At 40.1% G+C, this 25,467-nt stretch overlaps 1 protein-coding gene across 4 annotated transcripts; it reads right to left on the bottom strand.

Annotated features, from left to right (window-relative positions):
* Positions 1 to 723: 723 nt before the first annotated feature.
* neurl1b (neuralized E3 ubiquitin protein ligase 1B) lies at positions 724 to 25,467 on the bottom strand. Of its 4 annotated transcripts, none has more exons than XM_085905406.1 (6): positions 24,798 to 25,467; positions 6,326 to 6,567; positions 5,432 to 5,765; positions 3,430 to 4,164; positions 2,089 to 2,247; positions 724 to 1,527 (listed from the first exon to the last, which is right to left on the bottom strand). In XM_085905406.1, exons 1-6 carry the CDS (start codon positions 24,895 to 24,897, stop codon positions 1,280 to 1,282), a joined length of 1,818 nt encoding a protein of 605 aa, XP_085761532.1. In that variant the 5' UTR covers positions 24,898 to 25,467; the 3' UTR covers positions 724 to 1,279. The 4 variants fall into 4 exon arrangements, with proteins under 4 accessions (XP_085761532.1, XP_085761533.1, XP_085761534.1 ...); XM_085905407.1 differs by having other exon boundaries at positions 2,122 to 2,247; XM_085905408.1 differs by lacking the exon at positions 24,798 to 25,467 and adding an exon at positions 11,510 to 11,811.

Below are 25,467 nucleotides of genomic sequence, written 5' to 3'. Positions count from 1 at the left end.
TTGCCAATCGGAGGGAACATGTAGAAAAGCAATCATTCACACCTACGTACTATTTATTTGATGATCTTAATATGGTTTTGACGAATAAAAGTTGTTTTTTTAGAATTAATTGTCTTCGGGGCGCACTGAGTAGCACGTTCGCCTCACAGTTAGGAGGGTGCGGGTTCAATTCCACCTCCGGCCCTCCCTGTGTGGAGTTTGCATGTTCTCCCCGTGTCCGCGTGGGTTTTCTCCGGGCACTCCGGTTTCCTCCCACATCCCAAAAACATTCTTGGTAGGCCGATTGAAGACTGTAAATTGTCCCTAGGTGTGAGTGCGAGTGCGGATGGTTTTTCGTCTCTGTGTGCCCTGCGATTGGCTGGCAACCGGTTCAGGGTGTCCCCCGCCTACTGCCCGATGACGGCTGGGATAGTGGGGACAAAGCGGTTCAGAAAATGGAAGGATGGATAATTGTCTTCGGAGAGGGCCATTCAAAAGTGGCCCTGCTCCGTCAGTGTGAGCCAGAACTTTCTAGTACAGCACCCTTTTGTATGTATCGTATGGATTATTTGGGCTTTGTAAATAAATTGTAAAAATCTACTACATCCATCGGTTACTACGCCATACTTATTACAAAGGCCCATCTAGGACCCCGTTAGATTAAAAACCCTACAATAAAAAACAATGAATCCCATTTCTGTAGTGGTACATGTGTGTCTTTTGTTGGGATGAAAAACATATAGATATCTATTACCTCACTTTTATTTTTCTCTCAATGTGCAAAAGCAGACTCTTCATTTCCAACAACCTCTCCAAACACATGACTTCATTTACCGTCCACATACCGCTTACACATTCTGGGGTGCCTTTAAATCAGGACTTTCCATCAGAAACATTAAAAAATATGGCCTGGATTGTCAATTAACACAAAACATAGACACAATAATAATCTAAGGCACTAAAAGTCTTATCCACGTTTTCCAACTGAAGCCTAAAATATCTGCAACAATAGATATTTACCATTTTGTGAATACATGTAGCAACATTAAAAAGCAAACTGATGATGATTAAACATCAGGATATAATACAGTACATCATACAATACATCGCATCATTCTTTACCAAAAATACAGGCGCTCATATATGCAGTCTGGTTGTTAAGATGATTAGACAGTGAAGCTTTGTTTGTTTATCCCGAGAGATGATTAACATACAAAATCCCATTGGCACAATGATGTCCTCTTATGGCTAATCTGCAGTTGGCGTCCAACCAGGCCTGAGAGAATGAGAGCATCAGTCATCACGGCCGATATGTTTTGATCACGTCTTTGATAGGCCTCCTGCAAATTGGGCAGCAGGCGTTGATCTGCCTCTTGAGCTTCACTCCGCAGTCGTTGCACAGGCACATGTGGCCACACGTGTAGATGACCGTGTCCACTTCTTGGTCGAAGCAAATGGTGCATTCCCCGTTCTTTTCACAAGGGGGCCACTCTGAGCCGGCCAGGCCAGGAGAGACGGGAGGGCTGAGAGGTGAGCTGGGAGCAGTCACTACGTAGAAGAGATAATGTTTCAAGAACACAGTTGGGGAAAAGTACTTTAAAAAGTCCTTTGTGATAGTTATGAGTCGGGGTGTTCGATACTACATTTTGTCAGACCGATACCAGTTGGAGTACTCAACTATTCACTGATACCACAGACCACTAGTGATTTTGATTCAGAATTTTTGAATTTCCGCCAAAAAACAACGACAGGTGATTTTAAAGAGCGACCCGTAGATATGCGAATATATAATTTTTCAGTGTGTGAAAACCATGATGTTTTTCCATTCTAATTTTCAATTTCTAGTTCCTGATCATAAAATGGCCAGAAGCGGGCAGTGATGGCAAGTACTGATACCTTGAAATAAGGCTGGCTTTTAATTTCTAGTTCCTGATCATAAAACGTACCAATACCTTGAAATAAGGCTGGCTATCAGGTCAATTGCAATAAATGGTATCGGTTCTCGCCCGTCGCTACTTGCTAATTACTTGTCATATTTTAACATAGGATATGATATTTAAAATCACAATATGTGTAGCCCATTCGAGCTGATAAACCTTCATAACGCACCCAGTCTATGTACTGTTGGTGTGTTGTTCTCACCCAGAGAGGATTCAGATGCAGAGGAGGATCTGTTGACACTGAAGGCCAGATCTGAATCGCTGTCGTCTGGACTGCTGCTGTGGGAGGTGCCGGGAGATGTGGAGGGAGGGCTTGGCTGCTGCGTTCCTGGGTCACAAAGATAATAAAGAGGTATGCGGGGATGCGGAATACGAAGTGCGCAATTTTCACTTAATGCTCGCTCAGCCTTGAACTGCTAGGATCTTGAGATTTTCTCTTTCTTTGATACTAATGATGTTGGGTCTCCAAAAAATAGTTCCCAGATGATGGGACTTTGTGGGGGAGTTGTGGGACTGCAACAGATAGATGAGCTTTTTAAAAACTGGCTGAAGATGTAGTTAACATCACGTAAGGACGAGGTGTTGTTTTGCAAGTGAATTGCTTTGCTACTTGTTGTCAATTCTAATGACCCCGTGGTCACAGTTGAACTCATTCTTGTCATTGTAATACCTGCTTATTGTACAAACGTCTGCTCACCGCATTGTGAGCCATATCACTGGATCCATTCCAGATGGATCTTATAAAACAGTTTTATCTCGTGTGTTAAATCACGCTCTGTGAATATTCCCGTATTACTCTCCAGAATTGTTTTCCCCAACCCTAAAATCATAGACGATAATCCCATAGACCATTTGGTGAACCACAAATAATCTTCCAACCATCAAATGGATGGAGGAACAAACAAATACTGTATAGCGCTGCATGACTTTATTTTCCTTGGGGTATTTATTTTCTCTTTTTGTTGTTCAAGTCACGATGGAACAGTTTTCCCGCGCCCGCCAGTTAAAAATGGATCAGTCGCGTCATCTTAGGTCATTCTCTATGTACCAGGAAGTGGCCTCCTCTAAATAATTCTTTTCAATTTGCCCATTTGTGTCACAATGGAACTATTGCCTTGCCAGAGAATCATAAATGGTTGTGTCTTGCGTCATGCTGTGTGGAGCAGGAAAGGGCCATTTTAGAAACAGAAGGGCATAAAAACAATAAAGTGCTCCATGAATTTTTCACATATTGTCACGAAAAACCTTGGCAGAGGGCGATGTTCCACTTTGTTCTCTTTTAGTTTAACGCTTGTTTAACGCTTTTGGGGCCTAAATGGATCCCATTTGTTGCTTCTTATTTTGCTCGCTTTATATTCTGGACCTTGAGGGCCGCTATCCTGCATGATTTCCTCCAACACACCTGAGTAGAATGATCAGGTCATCAGCAAGCTCAGCAAAAAACCTCTAGCGATCCTGATCGTTTGAATCCACACGTGTCGGAGGAGGGACAACCCTGCTCGAAACTTACCGAGTATCCTGAGTCTGTTGACAGCCCCATGCAGGGCGAAGAAGGCCCACAGCACCTGAGAAGAGTCCACGCAAAGCAGCCTGCCACGTCCCACTCCGTTCACCCCGTGATGAACCTCTCCGCTGGGCAGCAGGCTAAAGCTGAGTACGTCCCCGGAGCACGGCATGGGAAAGCCGCGATGCACCACCCAGTACTCTTTGCGATCCAGCAGAACCTCTGGGTCGGCCGGCAGGTCGCCGGCATGCAGACTGGCCGGGTCACAGGACGTCAAACCAAACAAGAGCGCCCCGAAGTAAGGCAGACCCAGATGGCCAACCTCTACGTATAAAGTTTCTCCTTGGTGCAGCGGCCGATCGCTGAACACAAGAGTCCGACTGCTGTCCAGAAAGTGAATACAGGCGGCCGAGCGGTCCGCGGACAGTATGATGTCGGAACCGCGGATGGGATGAAAGTGCAGGTCGCCGTCCAGCGGGGAGGGGAGGCTGCGGACCACTCGGGACGATCCGCTGGAGGCAGATGAGGCTGGCTTGGTAGAGGATGAGTTGGAAGAACACCAAGGGATGAACTGAGTGTAAGTATGGAGCTGGATGTTGGCCATCTTGGCGGCGGCGGCCTGGTTGTTCTCCAGTTGATTGTTGTTGTAATTGGCCGAGTCGTGGCTGCTCTGGGGCAGATAGGCACTCAGGCGGGCTGCGCTCAGGCAGCTCGATCTAACGCTCTCGGCAAACGTGCTTTCTGCATGGGGAGAAAAAGTGCATGACTTGATGATATAAGAATCGTCTCGTGGAAAAGTCTGAGCCATGAAACTCGAGGGCTGGAAATGAATCCCAATGAGGGGCAGTACTCTTAAGATTGGTGTGAGTTTAGACGCAAACCTTCCTCTACAATGTTGGCTTTACACAGAGTTTTACATAATGCAGGTTGCATAATTAGCAGGGGCTTTTTCCAGTTGAATACAAATAGCTCCACAAATCCAATCGGCATTTTATTACCGTCCCCGTGATTTTCCTTCCCTACTATCAACTCACTACACTGCTGCATTGTAACGGTTTTGTAACACAAGTGCTGTAAACTAATCTGGCACTAGTCCTGTCTCATTTGAATTACGGTCCATTCCTTTATGACTATTTCTAGTGATGGCGTAGAGCAGATGAGTGCACTGGCCCCTCACCAAAGCTCCTGGGATCTGCCGCCTTGACCAAACATGGCTATAGCTCCTGTCAGACTGAATATAAACACAGTCGGGGAGGGAACTACAGGGCAGGCGGTGATGGAAATAAAAGGAAACACAAAGGGGCCCAACGAAGCGTAACAAAGAAATGGCGAAAGTCTGTTGAAGGAGTCATCAGGAGTGAGAGATTCAGCCAAATGGAGACTGGGTATCGGCCATGTACGTATGTTGTTGCTCACTCCGTGATGCTACTACCTATACGTCTAGTCCAAGGTTGACATTGGAACTGGGCGGCACAGCTGCTCTCTGCCCTCTTTGGAAGCTGCTTAAATTAGCTCTGTATTTATTGACACTATGTAAATATGTTCCTGAGGTTTAGCGGTGCCAGTGGTCAAAGCAACCGTCATGGGCTTTCAAGTTGACCTTTTAAATTGATCTTTTAAGTAAGTACAATTAAAACATAGCTTTAATTGTTATAACTTAATTGTCTTTATTAAAAAAATACTTATTCCCTTGAGTATAAAAAATGCAACATTTATTTATTGTTCTATTTGGATTCATGATATACTTTATAACGATAATAATTACCGTTCAAAATAATTCCAAATACTTAGGAATATTATTCCTGTTGTGGTGCCTTTTATTTAGCCGTGTAGGCTGACTTATCTTAAAGTCAATGGAGCAACCCAATCTGATTATTATTGTCTTCATAAAGCAGGATTTATGATACTGCACTTGTATTGTGCATCATTTTAATAGAGCTATGAATGCTGCTAAGTGTATTGGCTCAGATTGAGGAAGCTTGTTGAGACAGATAAACGTGACACTTACCCAGCAGCGTGACCTCCTGAGTGATGCCGTAGATATCGATGATGGCCCAGAGCGGGCAGCCAATGCTGAGGCCGCAGTGGAAGAGGATTGGCTCGCCATCGTTGATACTGTAGAAAACCCTCCCGTGACGATCGGCCCAGAAGGCCAGCACGCTGTCCTTCAGGGCAAGTCTCTCGGGCAGCGCCTTGGCCCAGTAACCGGGCCGCGTCACCAAATCTGGACAAGCGTACTTGGGGATGTCGGATATAATCAGGTCGCTGGGATCTAGACTGGTGAAGCCAAAGCGTAGCGCTCCGCTCCAGCCGGTGTGGACACCGGTGAGACGAAGCCTCACCTGAATCAGAAGCATTGATATAGTCATGATTAGGGATGTACGTAAGGATGTGAGAGCGCCTCTGCTAACTTTTCCATCACATCGGCATGTGTTAGCCGCCCTGGTGAGAGCAGCACACCCCAGAAAGACATGACTGCTCTCTGTTGGTGGTGGCACAGTTTCGATCACGGCTACTGTGACGAATTGTGGCAAATTCTGGAACTAACTGACTTAGAACAATTATTTTAGAAGAGATGTTTTGGACAATGTTTTCTGTTCATTAGTTTCAAGTCTGTTCAATTGTACAACCCAGCCAGCAACGTTGACATTTACTTGACCATCGTACACAATTGTAGCTAGGTTACATTAGCCCCATTAGCCAGCTGGTATGTGATACTGGCAGAAAATTCATCACTTTCTGATTGGAAAGGGACAAACATTCTAACAGGGAGTAAGGGAAAATGTCTGTTTACTCGTGGCGCCATCAGTTATTTGTAGGTGCAAGTGATGTCACGGTGAAATGGCCAATTTATTTGAACTGTTCAAATATGAACTTCTGCAACAAGTCATAGCAAACTGACCTTCTCGTAGAGATGGACGGGCCTGTGACTGAAGGTGATTCCATTGCAGAAGCTGTTCTTGCGAGTGGCGCGGCGAAGCTGCCCATCCAGCCGGATGTTCTTGCCTTTGGCGTGGGGGTGAAAGCGGGGCGACTCCATACTGATGCTAACTGGATGTGCCGACCTTCTCTCAAGTGCGGTCACATTGTTGGGCAAGGTGTAGTACTGCCTGTTTGCCACTGGACGGGTTTGCAGGGTCGCATCTGCAAATTTAGAGTAAAACCAGAAAAGTTGTTATATAACCCAATTACAAATGTCATTAGCAGAGATGGCTGAATAAAGATATATTTCTAATTTATAATAATATTTCTGGCAAAATGAAGTGCAATCGGTCAATTTCCCGCAGCACCCCTGCTGATCTCTCAAGCAACACTGGTTTGGAATCGCTGCTATAGAGGGCAAAGGCCACTTATTTAAAAGAGCCCACTGAGTCTTAGACACTTCCTTTCCCACACTGACACTATGCATCTCGCAACAACCTCTTTGAACACATAACGCAGCTTGAAGAAGAACTTGTTGTACCAAACATTGCAATCGCACAGTACAAAACCACGGAATGGATAGTACGTATTTACATACGTAAGCATAGTGACTTTAGTTACACAAGGACTGAACCCAGATTTTGTTTGAAAACAGAAATAAGTTATTTAATCTATTGATTTTTAACATGCGACATAGTAGATCAAATTTTGTTTCATGTTTATTTATTTTTTCGATTATATAAATCATATATAATACAGCATAATATAAGAAACATTGACAGTAATTATAATATGAAATGTAACAATATAATAAATACACTAACAATATATTTTTATTAATTTTCACCATTACTGAATATACAGTACCTTTTAAAGTATGTGTTTTGACATGACGTAATTTGTAAAGCCATACTGAAAATATTAGTGGTCAAATGATTCATGCGAACACACGGGAATAATGGCAGAAAGTTTTTGTTTGTATGTGTGTGCCGTTCCAATTAATCATGGCCAAAGTCTTTTGTTTACTACTGTAGTCATTGGTGCTTGAATGAACTAAATCTGCCAAACATTCTCAAGTGGTGATAGAAACTGAAGGTCTTTCAGATGAGAAAATACCGCCAACTCCAAAGAGAGTATTTACAAAGCCAACGCTGGAAAGGTCACATCGCACAAGACAATAGATAATCACATCAAGAGAAAGTCACGTCTTCACGTGCTGGTGTTGATCTTTTTAATGTGCAAAAGAGTGACAAAATCCTTGGCCAGCAGCATAAACAAACTCAATAGCTCTCTTATTGTCTCCTCATAGTCCAGGAAAGATTCCCACTGTTCAAAGGCTTTATCCTTTATTGCGGTGTCATACAATGCAGCGCCCCAAGACATTCTATTGTTTTGAATTTAGTCAAGGATCAGAAATCAAACAAGAATGATTTGGGACCATTTATTTTGTATCGAATCAAATTGAGCTGTATAATATCATATGGGTGATCATGTCAGCTGGTTTTTAACAAAGCAGTCTTTATGCGGAAAAAAAAAAAACATAAATTACTGTAAAATGTTCCATAATGCATTTGCTACTTTAGGCCTTGCCATAAATGATGTTTTTTTTAAATCTGTAGCAGTATTTTCAAACATGACACATGTTCAGCTGTAAGGAATGTTTCAAAAGTTATAGCTGTTGTTTAGAGTGTCATTTATTAATCCATTACTTATTAAGTGAACAGAATTACACAAAAAGAATTGCCATGAAGATGTGATGCATGACAAGCACGAGGCGTTGGAATTTTGGGACAAATCTGAAAATGATGGTGCCGTTTTGAGTAACAATTGAACTGTTTCGTGTTTCAACCTGGCACGCAAACGACTGAGCCTCATCCAGCCAATTCCACGTACCGTCTCGCATCATAAACCGCACCTAAGTACAGTGCGCAACCCTGTCACACACATTAATGAATCTAAAATAAAGCATTAAAGCCATTGTTGACCTGAACACCTTCCATGTTCTTGTATGTACAACATCTGGATCTTAGCAATTAGATCAGTGCTGAACCCAAACCTGGTCATCGTCTCCCATCGCCATGGGCCGATTACCTGTTCACCGTGGTTTTAAAAGTTGAGGTTTTAATAACTGCTAATATACTCACTTTTTCCTTTTTTAGGGGATTTCTATAAGCATGACACAATATGATTGACTGCTTGCAGATTTGACTAAATGTACCGCCTCTTCATTTAACTTTTTCTTTTCCTTGTTGGCAAGCAGATAGGGGAGGGGTGAGCAGGAAGAATTGTGTTTGATGGGAAAAAATGTTTTCATTTTCCCAGATCTTCCCAAAAGGGTTATTTGAGGTTATGAGTTGTAATCTTAATAATGTGATACGCCAATATTTTTGCCGTCTCCCAGAGCAGGCTGTGTTCAATGTGGTCGAACACCAAAGCTCAGTGAATGGGGAAACCTCCAAAACCTCTCCAATTAGGTTGAGATTGTCCATCATCCATCCACCTGCACACAATGCAGCTGATCCCAGTGGATAACTTGTTGAAATCTTCTCAGAAAGATGGCCAAGGGTTTGGAGAGGATATTGCGGTCCGTGCAGAGGAGCTACACAAGGAGCCATATTTTTTTTAGTTCCTTTCCTTTTTAGGGCAAGAGAGTTAAAGACATTCAATTATGTGTTGTGGGCTAAAATACTATAGAGAGTTTTACTGTCAGACCATCAGTACTGGAAGCCTTCTGGTCCTGAATTGTCTGGAGGACCATAAACATGTCTTGTACACCTATTGGGTATTCCAGCTGTAAATAGGAAAAAAAAAAAAAAAAACACTCCTCAGAAAACTGAGGTGGTTCAATCCTCCATCAGCTTTTCATCACAAAGAACTTGAATGCTTTTTTTTTTTTAATGTGGTGTTTATTCAGGGCTTTTTATTCAGTGTGTCCAAAATGTTTTGTCTGACTTCAATTTTAGGGCAAATTCTTATCTTAACTTGCTTGTCTTGATTATTTTACAGCAATTGTTTTCTGTTCATGTTATTTTGTTATTCAAGTTCTTTTGTTGGTTGTTATTAACATTTTATACATTCTACCTTCTTTCCGACATGTTGCAGCACAGAGTGGCTTACTTGTCTGCATCTAGTGAAAACTTGTCAAAAATGGTTGCTAGAAATGACATATGTAATCACACCTCACAAGCACAAGACACTTTGACGTAATATGGATGTTGTGCTAAAAAAGCAGGCCCATCGTCCATATAAGAAGGCCCTTTATTCTCTTTCCTAAAGTCTCTGATTTTCAAGAGCCATGGGTTTTGACGACTTTAATACGAATGTCACGGCCTTATTTATTGAGCCTTTGTTGAAGGATCCCCACAGGCATCATTCTGAAAACGTTTCATCACAGTGACTGTTAAGATTCCAGAATGGGGCAAGAAGACTTTCACATGCATATAGTGTGTATCATGCAAGCAGTGAATGCTCTTTCTCACCAAACAATGACTAATTGAGTCCAAACCCACGCGTCGGAGGGGTGCCGGTAGCAGTAACCACACTGTATCTAGCATGAGTGTGGGTGTGGGAGTAGGACAGGCAGTAAATCAAAGCATCAGGAACTGATTATCCAGTAAAGTGCTTTGAGGTGTCAGGACAAAGTAGACAAAGGAAATGATTCGATTACAGTAAAAATAAAACTAGCATGGACAAGCAAGAGTCTTTGACTGGCAATCACTTGATTGACTTCATGTGTTTTACAGTAAACGTCAACAATATTAATTTCATATGTGGCTAAAAAGCAGAGTGTGGAGAGTCTCTGTCGCCAAAACGCTTGAGTGCGCTCAATGAATAGGCCGTTTTGAGAGGCAGAAGAACATTTTTTTGTAAAGAAGATCTTTGACTTCACTACCCCATGTGACAAAACAGTAGCCATATTATGAATCGTACTCTTAATGTAAACAGTGTTACTTTATGCTAGTTGCTTTTGTACCCGTTTTTTGCCTCCATTGCTTCACGGCATGGCAGCATTATATAGCATATTTTATACACAAGGTACCCAAGTGTGCTTCACAGTGACAATAAATAAATAGATTAAAGGCAAAAGAATTTACACATAAAACAGAAGAATTAAGGACATTTACAATCAAAACAGTTTGAAAAAAATCAGGATTTAAAAACAGAAATAAAAAGTTGTTTACTAAAATAACCAAAAGAATATGATTTGGGAAAATAGACCTTAATCATAGTTTTCAACCTAGCTTTGTAAGCATTTATACTTGGAGATAATGGTAATTGTTCCATTTGGGTGCAGCAAAACAATTAAATGCTGTTGCACCATGTTTGCTTTGAACATCAGACTCTCCACTAATTGACCTCAGTCTGCTGACAAGACATGGCATGATTAATCAACAATCAATTCACACAAGTGGCAGGACTTTTTAATATCAATTATCGATGACTCAAGGATTATGTCCAGGTATTGTAATTACATGAGGGAGTGGTTTATCTATTTATTTTCCATGACGCTTGTCATCATTCCGTTCATGGGCAAGATGAAGCCTAACTTTGTAACACCTTGTAAGAGTCACCAACCAATCACAGGGCACATACTATGGAAAAAAAACAAACACATTCACATTCACACTTAAGGACCATTTAGGGTCTTCATTTATGCATGTAATTGTTAAATCAGAACCTCAGAACCAACATTCATACTACCTGTCATTGTGTCTAATACCAAATCAAAACTTCAGGTGATGTGTTCATCTACAACCACGACATTCTATTTTATCATTCCAATTTGAGTGCTCCTACTATGAAGTAAACAAAGGTACAAAACGATAGTTACAAGTAAGCTTGCTCCATCTTTAAGGTGGTCAAGATGGTGTTAGATGGACCACCACGGTGAGCAGGTGACCCTCAGTTGCACACAATCACTTTGGAAACACTAAAGTTGAATTATTTATTGAGCATTTACATGCAACAGATGATTAAAAAAAGATTACAGTCGGAGAAAGATAGCTGCAGGGGGAAGAGCTCCAGTGGAATCATGCTCAGCTCCCCCGTGATGCGCAGCTCGTTTCCAAAAGCTGAGCGAGCTCAAGTGGAGAGGAAATGGCACCAAGACCACACGCTCACGCATTCAAGCACATTTTCACACAATGATCATCATAATTCTCACCTATTAACGGTTTGGGTGTGGTATTCCCCATTATGTCCAGAAATTCCGCGCACCGGCTGAGAAATTAATCCAGATTATTATTGCGGTGCTCGTCTGCACATCCATGTGTACAGTCTCTGCACTCGCTCTTTTTCTCCTCTCTCTCTCTCTTTTGCTCTCTCTCGCTCACTCTCCCTCTTGTCTCTCTTCCCAATGCTAATATGAATCTGGGTGAATTCCGATCAAAACCTCCACGGTGTGTGTGTCTTGAATGTGTGCCTTTGCTTGGAAGAAAAGCAGGCGGACAGCCCGACAGGCGCGCGAATGCCCCCCCCACCCCCTCCTTTCTTTAGGAGCGGCTTACTTCCACTGTCCGCACCACTTTAAAGATACAGCAAGCAGCAATAGTCACAAAATAAAGAAACTTTTTACCACCTCAAGAATATTTACTTCTCTAAATTACCATCATAATAGCCAGTGTTAAAATACAGTAGCATATTAGGCCCAAGTGTTCATCAAAAACAAGGCAGATTTTATTCCTAATATGTAGTTAATATTATTATAAAATACTGTAATTGTACAGTTTGAACATAAATGATGCACATAAATATTGGGGGAGACTGTATAATGACTCAAATATAACGCATTACGGGTAAAAGTTTGATCTAACAAGGGGTAAAACGACCCATACAATTGAGTTAAAAAGTTTTACTTAAAGATTCAACAGGATAATACCGTCCATCCAGATATGGATTTGAATCCCGATCGCCATGGCCAAAGTCAGTCGGGTTACCCACTGAAAAATTCCATCACCACTAGAATGCTACATTAAATGTCCAAATTGGCAAAGAGCACAACTGGTGGTTGAAAAAAAAAGTTTTACTACTAATCACAGTTGTTCCACTCGTGTGCCGTATAATAAGTTCAGCGTGGATGATAGCACATGGCCGGTTAAGTGTCACAATCTTGTCGCCACCCTGCTTTGTTTAGCTTTTCTGTTGACGTCTCCATGGAGAGTGTGGGTGGGTGGAGTTTTCTGCATCGCACCTGCTGGTAGTCATCATTCGCATGGTAAGCACGGATGTTATTGTTCATTGCTTGTCACCATTCCCCCGCCATTGTGTTGATTTTGCTTGTCCCATCAGTCATTACTTTGTTGGCATATTTTTTGCACGAAAGGACTGCTGGGATTTTTGTTCTTTGCTCTGTGGAGGGTTTTGATTAGTTAGTACCCATTGTCTCTGTCCACCTCTTTTCTCCCCTCAGCCCCAAATGTACGTTGAGTGCTGGGTTGTTGTTTGTTTGTCCACCCGCATTGTCTTTGCTTTTGTTATACTTTCAATGGCAAAATACTCATCGGCATGGTCAGCACTGCAAGCGGGAATAAGTATGACTTTGCCAACTCACTTTGTCTCGACTGCTCACGATGAGTATGTCAAATACAATATGCGGAAACAATGACTATCGCTTTAGTCCGTAACTGTACCGCATCAATGAACTTACACTCGAAAGAGAAACTGCAAAAGTGAGCCAGTTCCTCGTTTTAATGCGAAACTAACAAATGCATCAACTGATCAACAGCGTTCTCTAAACTTAAATGAGCATTTGTACAAATGTGGATGTTTTTAATAAATGCCGTGACTGCAGTTGAGTAGCAAAAACCCCGTGGTCACTATAAAAGGAAGCACGGTATGTAAAGGAGAAATTATTATTTATGCACTGTTTATCTTGTTCAGGGTCACAGTGGCAGCAGGTTGTATCACGGGTCAATCCCAGCTAGGCCAATACAGAATGGAGCATTGTACTGTAATGGAGCCCAGGGCAGATATATTGTATGCTATGCAAACCACTAGAGACAAATAATAATGTTTGCAAACATTCTGATAACCAGTGAGTGTACTTTAGGTCAAAATTGTAGTTGACTATCCAAGCACCCAAAAAGCCAGGGATTCCCTTCAAATGGGCGGCTTAAATGTAATGCAGTGATCACATTCATATGGCGCACCAAATCAAAGACGGCACACTTTTGATAAAAGTCTAGGCCATCATGTGAGGAAATCCCCGTTTTCCCTCTACCCCTCCCGTGGCCTTGACTGCTGGACTTCTCTCAAGCTGTTTCCTGTCTTCTGAACGACACGGCTCTCAGAGGAGTCATGGCCTGCAGGGCTTGGAAGACTGACTCAGACTATGAGCGAAGGAAGGATCTGGACAGTTCATTTCCCATACAACATGTTTTATAGTCCCTTCAGTGAAAATTTGCAAAGCTTGTGATGGGCAAAGAGATGTTTTCCATTGCTCATATGCAATATATTTAGATTTGTACATTGAGGATAAAAACCCCTCGGGGGTTTCAGCTGATGCCAACATGCTCGCAGAGGTCTTATTCTTCTTGAGGGCAAACAGCCTGTGAGAGATGCCATTTGGGTGAAGGCAGTTTGGATCTAAATATATCTGCGAAACAAAAGCATTTGTTTCGACCTCGTCGGCGCTGTTTGTTTTAGCAGGATATGGTGGCTCCTTATATGAACCTTTGCTGAATGGTGTTTGGGTCGAAGCGAAGCAGAACTGGACTCTCCCAGACCCCCCCACGCCCTCGTGGTGGCATCGGATTGAAAGGCCGCTACGGCAAAGGGGATCAACACAGGAAGTGAATATGGAGCCTGCAATGAGCTCTGCAATCAAGCTTTGCCTGTAAACACAGCAGAGCTGCAGAAACAAGTGCTGATCCTCATGATGCTTCACTGCCTGAGCACATACACACTTGTCTTGATGAGAATGAAATGATTGCCGTGTTGATTTTACTCCACACGCATGGATTAAATGCTCGTTATGGAAACTGCTGAATGCCAAAAAAAAGGTTGACATTCGCTGAAAATGTGTCAATGTTATTGGCAAGAAAGTGTGAGTGTGATAACTTGTGTTTTCATAAGCAATCCCGTGCCAGACAATCAGCAAAACAGGCCTGCACTCAAATTCCCACTCACAAAGCACAAATAAATTAGTCTGCATTGTAAAGCCAAAGATAACAAGTTCATTTCTCACACTGAAGACATTGGCTGAAAGTGACCACGGGAATGATAGCGTTCTAATTTCTGGTTGTGGAAGATTTTCAAAGATGTTTTCAATCAAGCTGCCGAATGGCCTTGATGCCATCGGTCACAGTTAGATATTTTTTTTCATCAAATATCGCCCCTGCATCTTCACATCACACACTATGTTTTAGCTTTTAATTTAGCTTTTTATTACAGAAGGATACCAGAGAGTGTTTTGGTTTTTTTTGCAAACTGTGTGATTATTTTCAAGATTTTCTAGACGGTACCTAGATGTAACCTAACGATGTATGGATTGAAGTTTCCCAAGTCTTTGTGATAGGAAAACAACAAAAGACACATCAAGATAAAGGATATAAATCCTAATTAAAGCACAGTATATTATAGCCACTTTCTGTTAACAGTCGCGGTGTGGTGTGGTTACTACATTTACACTCTCCGTTGACTGCAATGTGGTCAGTATGTGAACCTTGTTTTACTCTATCCAGATGCCCCGGTCGCTGTTGGCACAGATATGCCACGCTGATTGCTTTGACAGCATGACAAAAGACAAGTTGCCTCTGGGAGGTCGCAGAACAGCAAAAGGCACATCCTTGCTGATTTAAAGGCATAGAAAGATGTTCATATAATTCACTATGAGACACTGGGTCAGGAATTCACACACTGAACCTTGCCACAATATGCTGTTTTTATTCATTGTTACAATTTTTTTTAAATGCTTTATTTTAGTCTAGTATTTATTAGTTTGAGTAATTACTTCTTTTATGTATTTGTGGAGTATAAAACAAAAAATATGACATATTATATGAAATAAAGTATTATAATAAAAAAGTAACCTAAGCTACAATTTCAAGATAATTATTTGACCCTCTTTCTTTTCTGAGTCAGTTTGAACTGGTCAGAAAATTGCATTTGAAAGCTTTTGAATGTAGTGATTTCTCAATATCAGCAAAAAGCTTCTCTCCGAACCCAAGCGTTGCAATAATGGACAAAGTGAGTCATGTGAACCCAGCCAAGCACACATGCACCAAAACAACAGCTATGTTCAATCTGAGATTTTATATCTTTTTTTTTTGGTCACGTTTTCATCGCAGCGGCTTGTTCTTCTGCAGTGCATTCACATCTGGACAGTTTGCCTTTAACTGGGGCAATATTGCGGTTAGAGGTATTGCCATGTGCTCAGTGCCCGGGCAGATTTTTCCAGTTTCCAAAAAAACCTCGAATCACGAGAGTCAACACATTGTGGCAGATGAAAGGTTTGGTTTCACGGGTGCAATTTTAGACTGAGATTCCATTTACACTTCATTTCATTTAAATGTATGTCATTTAAAAAAAGTTAAGACCATTAAAAAGAAAAAAAAGAAAATGGCTTAAAATATTTAATGTTTAAAATTTAAATGTTTAACAGAAAGTGTAAGCATGTCACTACAAATAATTTGGTGGATGAACACAACCTATTAACTGTCTTGATTATGGTTAGAACACGATGACTTAGCATACCGAGCTTTATTCATTCATTCATTCATTCATTCATTCATCTATTCATCTTTTCTTGTTATGGCTGTTTACAAATACTGAGATACCTGTACATTTTGACAATGCTGTCAAGGTTTCATCATGGAATGGAATATGTATATAGTAAGAGTTTGACCACACTTTCAGATAGGATTCTGTTGGAGTTTGTGTGCATGTTCCTGAATCCTTATATTTTCCCCATTGTGTCATTTTTGTCATTATGCCTCTTGACAAAGACAGAATGTGGTGGAATAAGAGAAATGGGTGACGTGTGATCTCCACTCCCTGTTGGAAGTGAACCTGGAAATTTTAGCCGCATTCTTATGGAAGCCTTAATGAACACATTAATTTACTGGGGCGTTGGGAACTTCTGGAGTTTCCACTAGATGTGTCTCACAGTATGTTCTTACGTAACATGACAGCTCCAGACAGTCACTGGCCCCCGCTACTGAAATACAATGTGAGCAGTCAAGCGTTGAAAAAGACAACAGGAACAATCCTTCATTAGTCGTGCAGGAAATTCAACAAGGTTGCATCTGAACTTCATTGTTAGAATTGCATTTTGCTTTTTGAGTGGTGTTCTGGAGTACGGAGAAGCAGCAAGGCTTTTCTTCAGTGTTGTTTTAGGCCTCTGTGTCAGTGGGAGATGTGCTAAAAATGGCTCATCAATGCAATGCAATTTAAACCAGATGCAAGCATGGACAGTGTTCTTCCTCCATCTGTTCTATTGTGTCATGCGGATGCACGACTGATGGAGAAGCAGGAAATACTCTCAGCCTAGAACAACACAGTTCGACTTCTTCTAGCCTTGTGCAAAACGGCTGCAGATGCATGTGCAATATTCAAGTTCATTCATATAAGTTCATGACATACCACGTTTTTAGCCACGTATACTGAAAGTTGTAGATAATTATAAACAATAGAATATCAGAAATCCCTGACTTTGTATTGATCATCTAAAAACGAAACAAAAAATTAACCTAACTGACAACTGTTATTATTATTATTATTATTATTATTATTATTATCATCATTATTATTAGTATTATTATTAGTAGTATTATTATCCATCCATCCATTTTCTGTACGGCTTGTCCCCACGGGACAATTAATAATAATTATTCCCCAAAAGATAAAATAAGATATTCCTTACTATGTTCCACAGGAATTAAAAAAAACAATTTGAAAATTAAAATATACAACATTTACAAATCTCATTTATGGTTAAAATAAATTAGATATATACATAATTTACTATAATAAGTAAATATGAACTTAAAAAAATATACAAGTTGACAAATGTTTTCAAACGATTTACAGTTTTAACAGTGTTGCTAAAAATATCCCCTCAATTTTCATTTTGTATTTAATAAATCAAGGGACCATTTGACAATAAGAATTCCCAACTGGTCAGCCTTTTTTTTTTTCTTCATCTCCAAAGTGCTTCCACAGTCACATGCTTAATGCAGCGGAAATTACATGAATTTGCTGTTTTCAATAATTGCAGCTGAGTGGTGTCCAGTCTCTTGGTAAAAGAGAAAAAATCTAGTGCATGTCAAGTTCTTATTGTATTTTTTTGTTTCTTTTTAACATGACTGCACATAACTGGCATGCCTAACACACAAGCCAGGAATAGTAACTCTTCTGGTGAAACATTAACATTTACAAGGTTATGCTATGCATTATTAATCACCATTTCAAAACAGATACAAATATTCTGTCTTAATGAGAAGTGGGCTGGATGCTGGCTTGACGTCGATGTATACCCAAAACATAATGGATGTTTTTGTGACCCTAACATTAAACAGATGGATGTGTGTTGTTCAACTGCTGCATTCTGATTTTAGCACAGTTATAAAATATACACAGTACAGCCATATATGCTTGGAACAGGATGAATACTTGACGTTAAGAAGCTTCCAATTAGGCCTGTTAACATGATTAGAATTTACGACACAAAAGAAAACCACTCGCCGGAATTTTGTCCTCCGGCTCCTAAATGCTCTTGGAGTTTCAGGAGGAGAAACCAATCCAAAATCTCATTAAAGAAACATGAGCAGTTTGGGAAAATCGCTAAAGAGAGCCATTCAAAACCTTTCAGCTTCCAGTTGAATCCTTGGCTATCCAAAAACTCCAGCTTTCTTTTGTCCTTCAAAATGTTTCTGTGGCCCATTGTTCTTCTGCATTCCCACAACAGCCTCTACAACGTTGATGTAAATCAGGGGGCGTAGTTCCTGGGGTGAAAATGGACGATATCAATTTCTTTCTACACCTCCATGTGTTCAATTTTGATCACTTTAAATGCCTTGATGCCTGTAATGTACGACGGGGAGGAGGACGAGTAGAAGCCACCAGTTACATATATTTTCATTGAAGAGACCATTTTTTTTTCCCGTTAAACACATACTGATCTGACATCCTCCAAGATACTCAAATGTGTCCAAAGTCCATCCATTTTCTAGTGGCCCGCAGCATATAAGAAAAGTAACCTTTGACACTGCCTCTAATAAGAGTACAATGAAAGAGAAAGTGCTATGTTAAATGCACAAATGTTGCTAATTTGACAGCATTCTTGATAGATCCAGATTACAAGTGTATTTATTCAATTATTATTATTTATCCTACATCCTACATTTATCCTACCAACATCAATAAACAGACCTCTGACTCATTAAAAAGATATTTGCGGCCCTTCTATTTGAGTGATCTCACACACAGAACAATACAACAAGCAGTATTTGTTGACACATTATAACAAAGTGACTAGAGTGGCGCCTAACATGATGCTGACCTTGACCAAAGGGAACTTAGCGACCCAATGAGCGCTCAGAGTCGTGACCTGAAATACGACAGCTATTCTTAACCTTGTCTGGTCACTCGGGAGAAGCTAAGAAAGACACGTAGGCCCGCTTGTGATAATCCCTGGTTCAAAGGAAGATTGCAATGTGTCCCCCTAAATGAGAGACGTTCATGAGCAGCCAGCAGCTGTCATGTTCTATATTGAACGTGTAGCATCCGCTCATTGAATGGCCAAGTAACTATACAGTACGGTAGGCCTCCTTAGATCCCACGTTACGTAAGAGCAGATGTCCTTCCTGTGGTCGGCATGTGCCGTAATCTTAATGAAAATGTTCCTGCTGAATGGTGAACATTCTGTTTATGACCACTTGGACAAATGGACGACGACCTTAGAATGCAGAAGCAGCAGGTGATCTATACAAATATTCCTTTGAAGACGATTGTTGTTTATCTGTGCGTATTGCTAGTAAATATATGAGCAATAAACTCATTAAATGATGTACCAGCAATCACGTGTCACCATTTAAAATGGTCTTTTTAAAGTATTGAAAAAAAGGTTTAGTCAAATAATTTGTCATTTTTGCAAATCACCGCTTATGTTAAATAGTAGAAACATAATCTCATATTAAATCACAATTATTCAGCCCTAATCTGAATGGCATAGCAATAAAGTCACAAAACACAACTGCAGTATTTGTTTCTGTATGAAGGACATGCTATCAACCTTTTGGGGGATGGAAATCCGCCTTTCAACGCTCATCATGTCAACTGTCAATCTAATGGTTAGCAGAAGATTCAGTCATGTAAATTAATTTGCCTTCAAAGCCACATTGGAAGAGTTAAATGACACATATTTGATGAAATTTATTGACATTTCTCCTATGGTGGTTTCACCTGTAGTCGTTTCTGTTTTGTCCACATAAAAAAATGTCACTGATGCTAATAGCTCCGAGTCTGCCACCTCACTGCTGATTAGAATGCATGCCTGGCGCTCGATAGTAGGTCCTGTTAGTTGACGTCTCCGGGGAAACCGTTCCCATGGAGCTGCTTGAAGCTGATGTGCCGGAGGGATGGATGGATAGATGAACGCCCTTCACGGAGGAGCAATCTCAGTCTTCTGATTCATAATATTATCATTGATGACGGTATTGTGTTCACAGAAGGATGCTTCAGCACATGAGTAGACCAACCCACTTAGGTGCGTTCTTTTTTTTTTTTTTTAAGAAAAATATGCATGATTGTCTCCCATGGAGAAGTAGCTCTCATGACTTGTGACAACATGCAGCCCTGCAGCAGCAGCACATGAGCTTAAAAGCAATGAAGACTAAGCAGCAAAGGCCTGCTTTGTTTTTCCATGTGAGCCAGCCTGCTTTCGGCTGACCCACTTTGATTTTGAACAACATGAACACGAGTGCCCATGTCTTCAGAGGGTTGGGAGAGGGCAGAACGTGATGTTTAAAATAAAAAAAAAAAAAAATGTTCTATCAAAATAGTCAATTTTGCCAAGATGCTCAATCACTTGACTTCCAATCTACTTTTTTTTCTCCTCCACTCTGCAGGGGATGATACGCACCAATGAGCCTATTTGTGTCTGTGACGATTCAAATTATTAGGGAAATACACACGCAGTGTAAGTAACATGTAGAATTGTACTCTAACTAATATGACAAATACAGACTTTTTCTGTATTTTTCTGGAGTGTAAGGTTTCCTTTCAGATTACATTGCAAATCTTTGTTGTTTTTCTTTTATCTCGAATACTGCTGGGTCAAAAGTAGCCCAACTTGGGTAAAATAGCTAACCTAGTGCTAGGTACAAAATACTGGGTTATTTAGACCCAGCACATTGGGAGCCAGCATAAATTGAATCTTCAACCCAATCTATTGGGTCCAAATAATTGAGCCAACCTTGGATAAAAGTAAACCAATTTGCTAACAATCCGCAAGTACATCAAGTAGATTAATAAAACATGCAAGCATTTTTCGGTGTGAAGATACTTGCTACCACTTTATTAGATTTTTGTTTGTGTTTTGAATGTAAGTAATAAGACCCAAGCAAGCGTACATATAATCATTCCCCAAAACGCTTGCCCAACGCTGTCAAGAATCTGAACATTTTATCATGAAACATAGACGGGAGGAGGTTTCACTATCCGTGCAGTTGTGTTGCTTGCTATCAACTTGGCTATCTGAAGGCTCACTCGCAGCATATCAGCACTAAATACCAGACATCAAAGGAAGGCAGTGAGCCGATGGGACCCTTGTAAACTGAGTTGGAGATTGGGACATTTAGTTGAGACCTTACTGCTCCAGCAGGTAAACAAGCACATCCAGAAAATGGGAAACTGTTGTCTCATAGAAATTGTAGGCATTGTGATGTCACTTAAACGTGTAGGCAACATAAGAATTCTGTTGCGTAACCCTTAAGTCGGGGGGGGGGGGGGGGGGGGGTCAAATCAGTGTCAGAGATACTCTAATCAATGTTAGCTCATCTATTCTGCTGAGTGCTTCCATCCATCTGTAGCCCCTTTTCCTGATCCCACCTAACATCCAGAATCAAGCCGATAGCCCAGGCTTTTATCGTGCTCATACGGTTTGTCTCCTTCAAGTTGTTGCCACCTCCTTTTCATTCCTGAGACCTCTTCCCGGGTTCTCTGGTCATGACATTGTGGCGTGTGACACGTGTGAGAAACTTCTGCAGGGGGGGCCCCCACTTTGGACAAGACACCGATATACTGAGAGTGCCGGGTGACGAGGCTATTTTAAGAGCTTGTAAATATGAGAACTTCCCGTCCTAATGTCTATCTATCGTCTCGGGGGGATATTAGATGCAGAAAGAGAGTAAAGCTCTTGTTGATTTGCCCAAAGCTGCTTGTTTTTATGATTCAACGTTTCAGGCATTAACTTAAAATAGGAATTTGCACATCGCCAGACAGTGAAAATCATTCTCTCTCAAGCTGCCTTTGCCAGCAATTGTTCCTCTGTCTGCTTTTTTCCAGACACTTCCACACATTGAGCCAGCTCAGACTTTGAGCACCTGTTTGTAAATGTGGACTTTAACGAAAACTAACAATATAACCAAAACTAAAAATGTCAAGTCAAGTCAAGTTTATTTGTATAGCCCTAAATCACAAGCAGTCTCAAAGGGCTTCACATAGAAAAACAATTGACAATTATTCTCAAAGCATCCCCTGATCTTGAGCTCCCATGGGGGAAAAATCTTTAACAAAATAAAATAAAACAATAAAATGTCTTTAAAAAAAATAAATAACTGAAACTACATCCTACCTTTATAAAACTAAGTATAATTATAGCAAAACCTATTTTGTTTTAGTTAATATTTTACTTGAGCTTTTGGGATCCAATTTAAATGTATTTATTCACTTGTTTGAGAATTTTAGTTGACTTTACGACACAATCGTGAGTATTTTATTTTTAGCTTGCACTTGACTAATACTCCATTTTAAAAAAACTCAAAGTAATCCAAACATTTTAAAGAAAATGAAAATGATATACATGTATAGATTTATATATGCATACATACGGCTCAATTTCAATATGTATCTCAATACATGGGGTACAATTCAGTCTAACAAAAATATAATTGTCGGATTTATATAACTGATCATCCTGACTCTCTGACTTCCACTGCTTGGTTTCATCACATTTAAATATATACACACATAAGTTCCACTAATATCTGTGTTGCATCAGTCAAACACGAGCCGATCTAAGCACCATATGCCAACGACACACGGAACAGTCATGATGATGAAGAATTGCGCTAGCTAGAAGGCTAAACAGCAATTTGACACTATGTTCTCTCAAGACTCAAGTCAGTCTTTCATATTGGGATTATGAAACAGTGAATTCTGATATACAGAATAAACACGTCTATATTTAAGGGCGAATTCTTGGTAAAAGCCTGCTTGTTCTTCACAAATCTTTCATAAAGTCTGACATCACCTGTTGCTGGAGGCCGCATATGCAACCAATGAAGAAAAACACAAATCGTGCGTTTTTAAAATGGTCTCACCGAATGATCTGCGTTCACTGTCAGAGAACAATGCAGGATATTTATTCTAACTGCAATCATCTGCGGAACGCCGCACTGTGGAACAGCACAGCCTTGTGTAGCATGGAAGTACACACTCAAAGGTCATCCTGTCACGTGAGGCTCATTTCAAGTTGAGATGACCTCATTCTTATGACTATAAAAAGACAGTTCCAAGCACCCTAATGGAAATCCCACCAGGCCATCAATTCAATATCAAATTATTTATTTCAGAAAAACAATACCCTTGTCTACTTTTTAAATATATGTATTTATATATAAGGTAGAGGGATAGACATGATGATGGTCGGCAACTTGAATGGATTAATTCAGGGGTGTCCAGACTTACCTCCGAGGGTTGCATCCAGAAAGGATGTAAGACTTACTTCCACATTCTTAAACTTTAGTTTTTTTAAACACAAATAAATGAATACATGAAGCAGTTCTATTTTTTATTACCGTATATGTGTGCTATAGTTATTTATGTACATGAACTGTCACATCACAGTCATAAAGCAAAGAGAATGAATTCTTCAGGATTTTAGGGTGGCGCTCACCCCTGTATAACTTCAGAATAGATCTGCCCCTTGTGCCGAACAGCAACCGAATCACAGCTGCACATTCAGAAAACAAAACGCAATCTGCAGTAAATTGGCAGTCTTGAAAAAGTTTGTTTACCTCAGGATCATAATGTGAACGATTCACAACTCGGGTCTTGAATAAAGAGCGCAAAATGGATCAAACAATTTTTGCTTCTGAATCTAGGCATACTTTATAATTTCTTTATGTTGAAAAGTATTCTTCGGATTTGATACAATTTTATTTTTAAGTTGCAAATGGTTACTTTTCTTGGTAGAATTCTAGACCATCCGGAATAGTAAATATAGAGACATATTTTAGAAAGAGTGTAAGAGGAGCCTTCTCAGACTTTACTGTCAGGATATTGATGTTGTTTTTTGTTCCTCCATATTTTGTTTGGCCGCCTTTCTGCCTCTCATTTCTCTCTTGTTCCCATCGCCCTGCCCTACTGGGGTCTGGGAAAAGCATGACTTCATCTTTGTAAACATAACACTGCAAGCGACCACAGCTAAGGGACAGGCATTTCCTGTCTGTCCTCAACTAATAATAACAATGTTTAATTGCGATACCACTGGAGCTCATCACAACATGGCCAAGATTAGATACAAATTGAAAAAAAATGGAATAGTTCAACTTATACAGAGGAGGCATAAATTCCCAGCACACCAATGAAAACTGTTCCAGAATGGGGTTTTTTATTTGATTGGCATCCTAATTTTCTGGGAAGCCAAAATATATACATGTTTATTTAATGCTTTTGGGAAACTTTTATTTGAAAATGAATAAATTGTGATATCGAAAGAGGAGTAGAGAAGAAAAGACACAAACAGAAGACATCCTATGAAGTTTGCAAAGTGGATCAAACAATCAAACAAACTGTGGTTATTATTCCAAAACATTTGACAAATTTGATACAAAAACATGAGACCAATACAAACTATTTAAAAAGTTTGCCATTATTATTGTGAGCTGAACGTGATTGGTTCATTCTAAATGTGGCCACACCCTCAGCCCTGGGGGAATTTTTGCTACCGCTTTATATCAGAAAAGCTAAAGTTCCATATAAAACAATAATGTTGTGAGCAATCATTTATATCCTATTTATAATTACAGTAGGAAACATTTTACAGTTTTTATGTTGTTGTTATTATTATTATTTATTTATTTATTTATTTATTTATTTATTTATTTATTTATTCATTTATTATTTATTTATTTATTTATTTATTTTTATTATTGTTGTTGTTTTTGTTGTTGTTGCACTTCATTCCACATTTACTAAAGCTCACATAAAAGCAGAAAGAAGTGACTTACCATCTTCTCTGCGCCTCTCTTCTTTTTGTCTGTTAGAAAATGACAACAGACTGAAAAGCTGAAAAAGTGAAGGTTGTTTCTTTCCCATCTTGTGTCTCATTCAGATTTCTTCCAGCAAACGTGAAGTTTCCTCTGGTTGTCTGCTTAGATGAAGTGTGGATTTTCTCTTCCAATATCAAATCCCGCCTGAAATTTGAAAGTATGTAAACATGAGCATGTGGTCTCTGTTATCTCAGTGTTCCGACCAATGATATCCGAGCTCCGAGGTTAACCCGGCACGTGTATCTGTGTGGGTTTATCCCTGGGCGTGTGTGGACAGTTAAAAAAAAATCATGCCTTGACTAGCTTCTGTTGACATTGTTGTTGGATGTATTCCTGTGTGCTTCACTGTTGCAGTGTTCAACTTGCACGTTTCATCAAAATGAAATAACAAACTACATTTTTTCCGAATCTGACGGATAAAATAGTCAACTAAAGTATGTAACACTTTTCATATACTGTCTATCAGTGTGTTGGGCTTCTGGCAAATAAAGATGCAGACATCCTGTGTAAAATGTCAAATTAATTACAAATAAATGCGATCACACATCCTTGTAAGATAAATTGATTATAAGGAAATTACTGGTAGCCACTACTTTATAAGGTTGGCCCAGGTGGCATTTCTGTTACT

The sequence above is a fragment of the Syngnathus leptorhynchus genome, chromosome 2 (assembly GCF_054491065.1).
Source record: "Syngnathus leptorhynchus isolate UIUO chromosome 2, UIUO_Slep, whole genome shotgun sequence".
Classification (NCBI taxonomy): domain Eukaryota; kingdom Metazoa; phylum Chordata; class Actinopteri; order Syngnathiformes; family Syngnathidae; genus Syngnathus; species Syngnathus leptorhynchus.
This window is presented reverse-complemented; position numbering and strand designations above follow the sequence as displayed.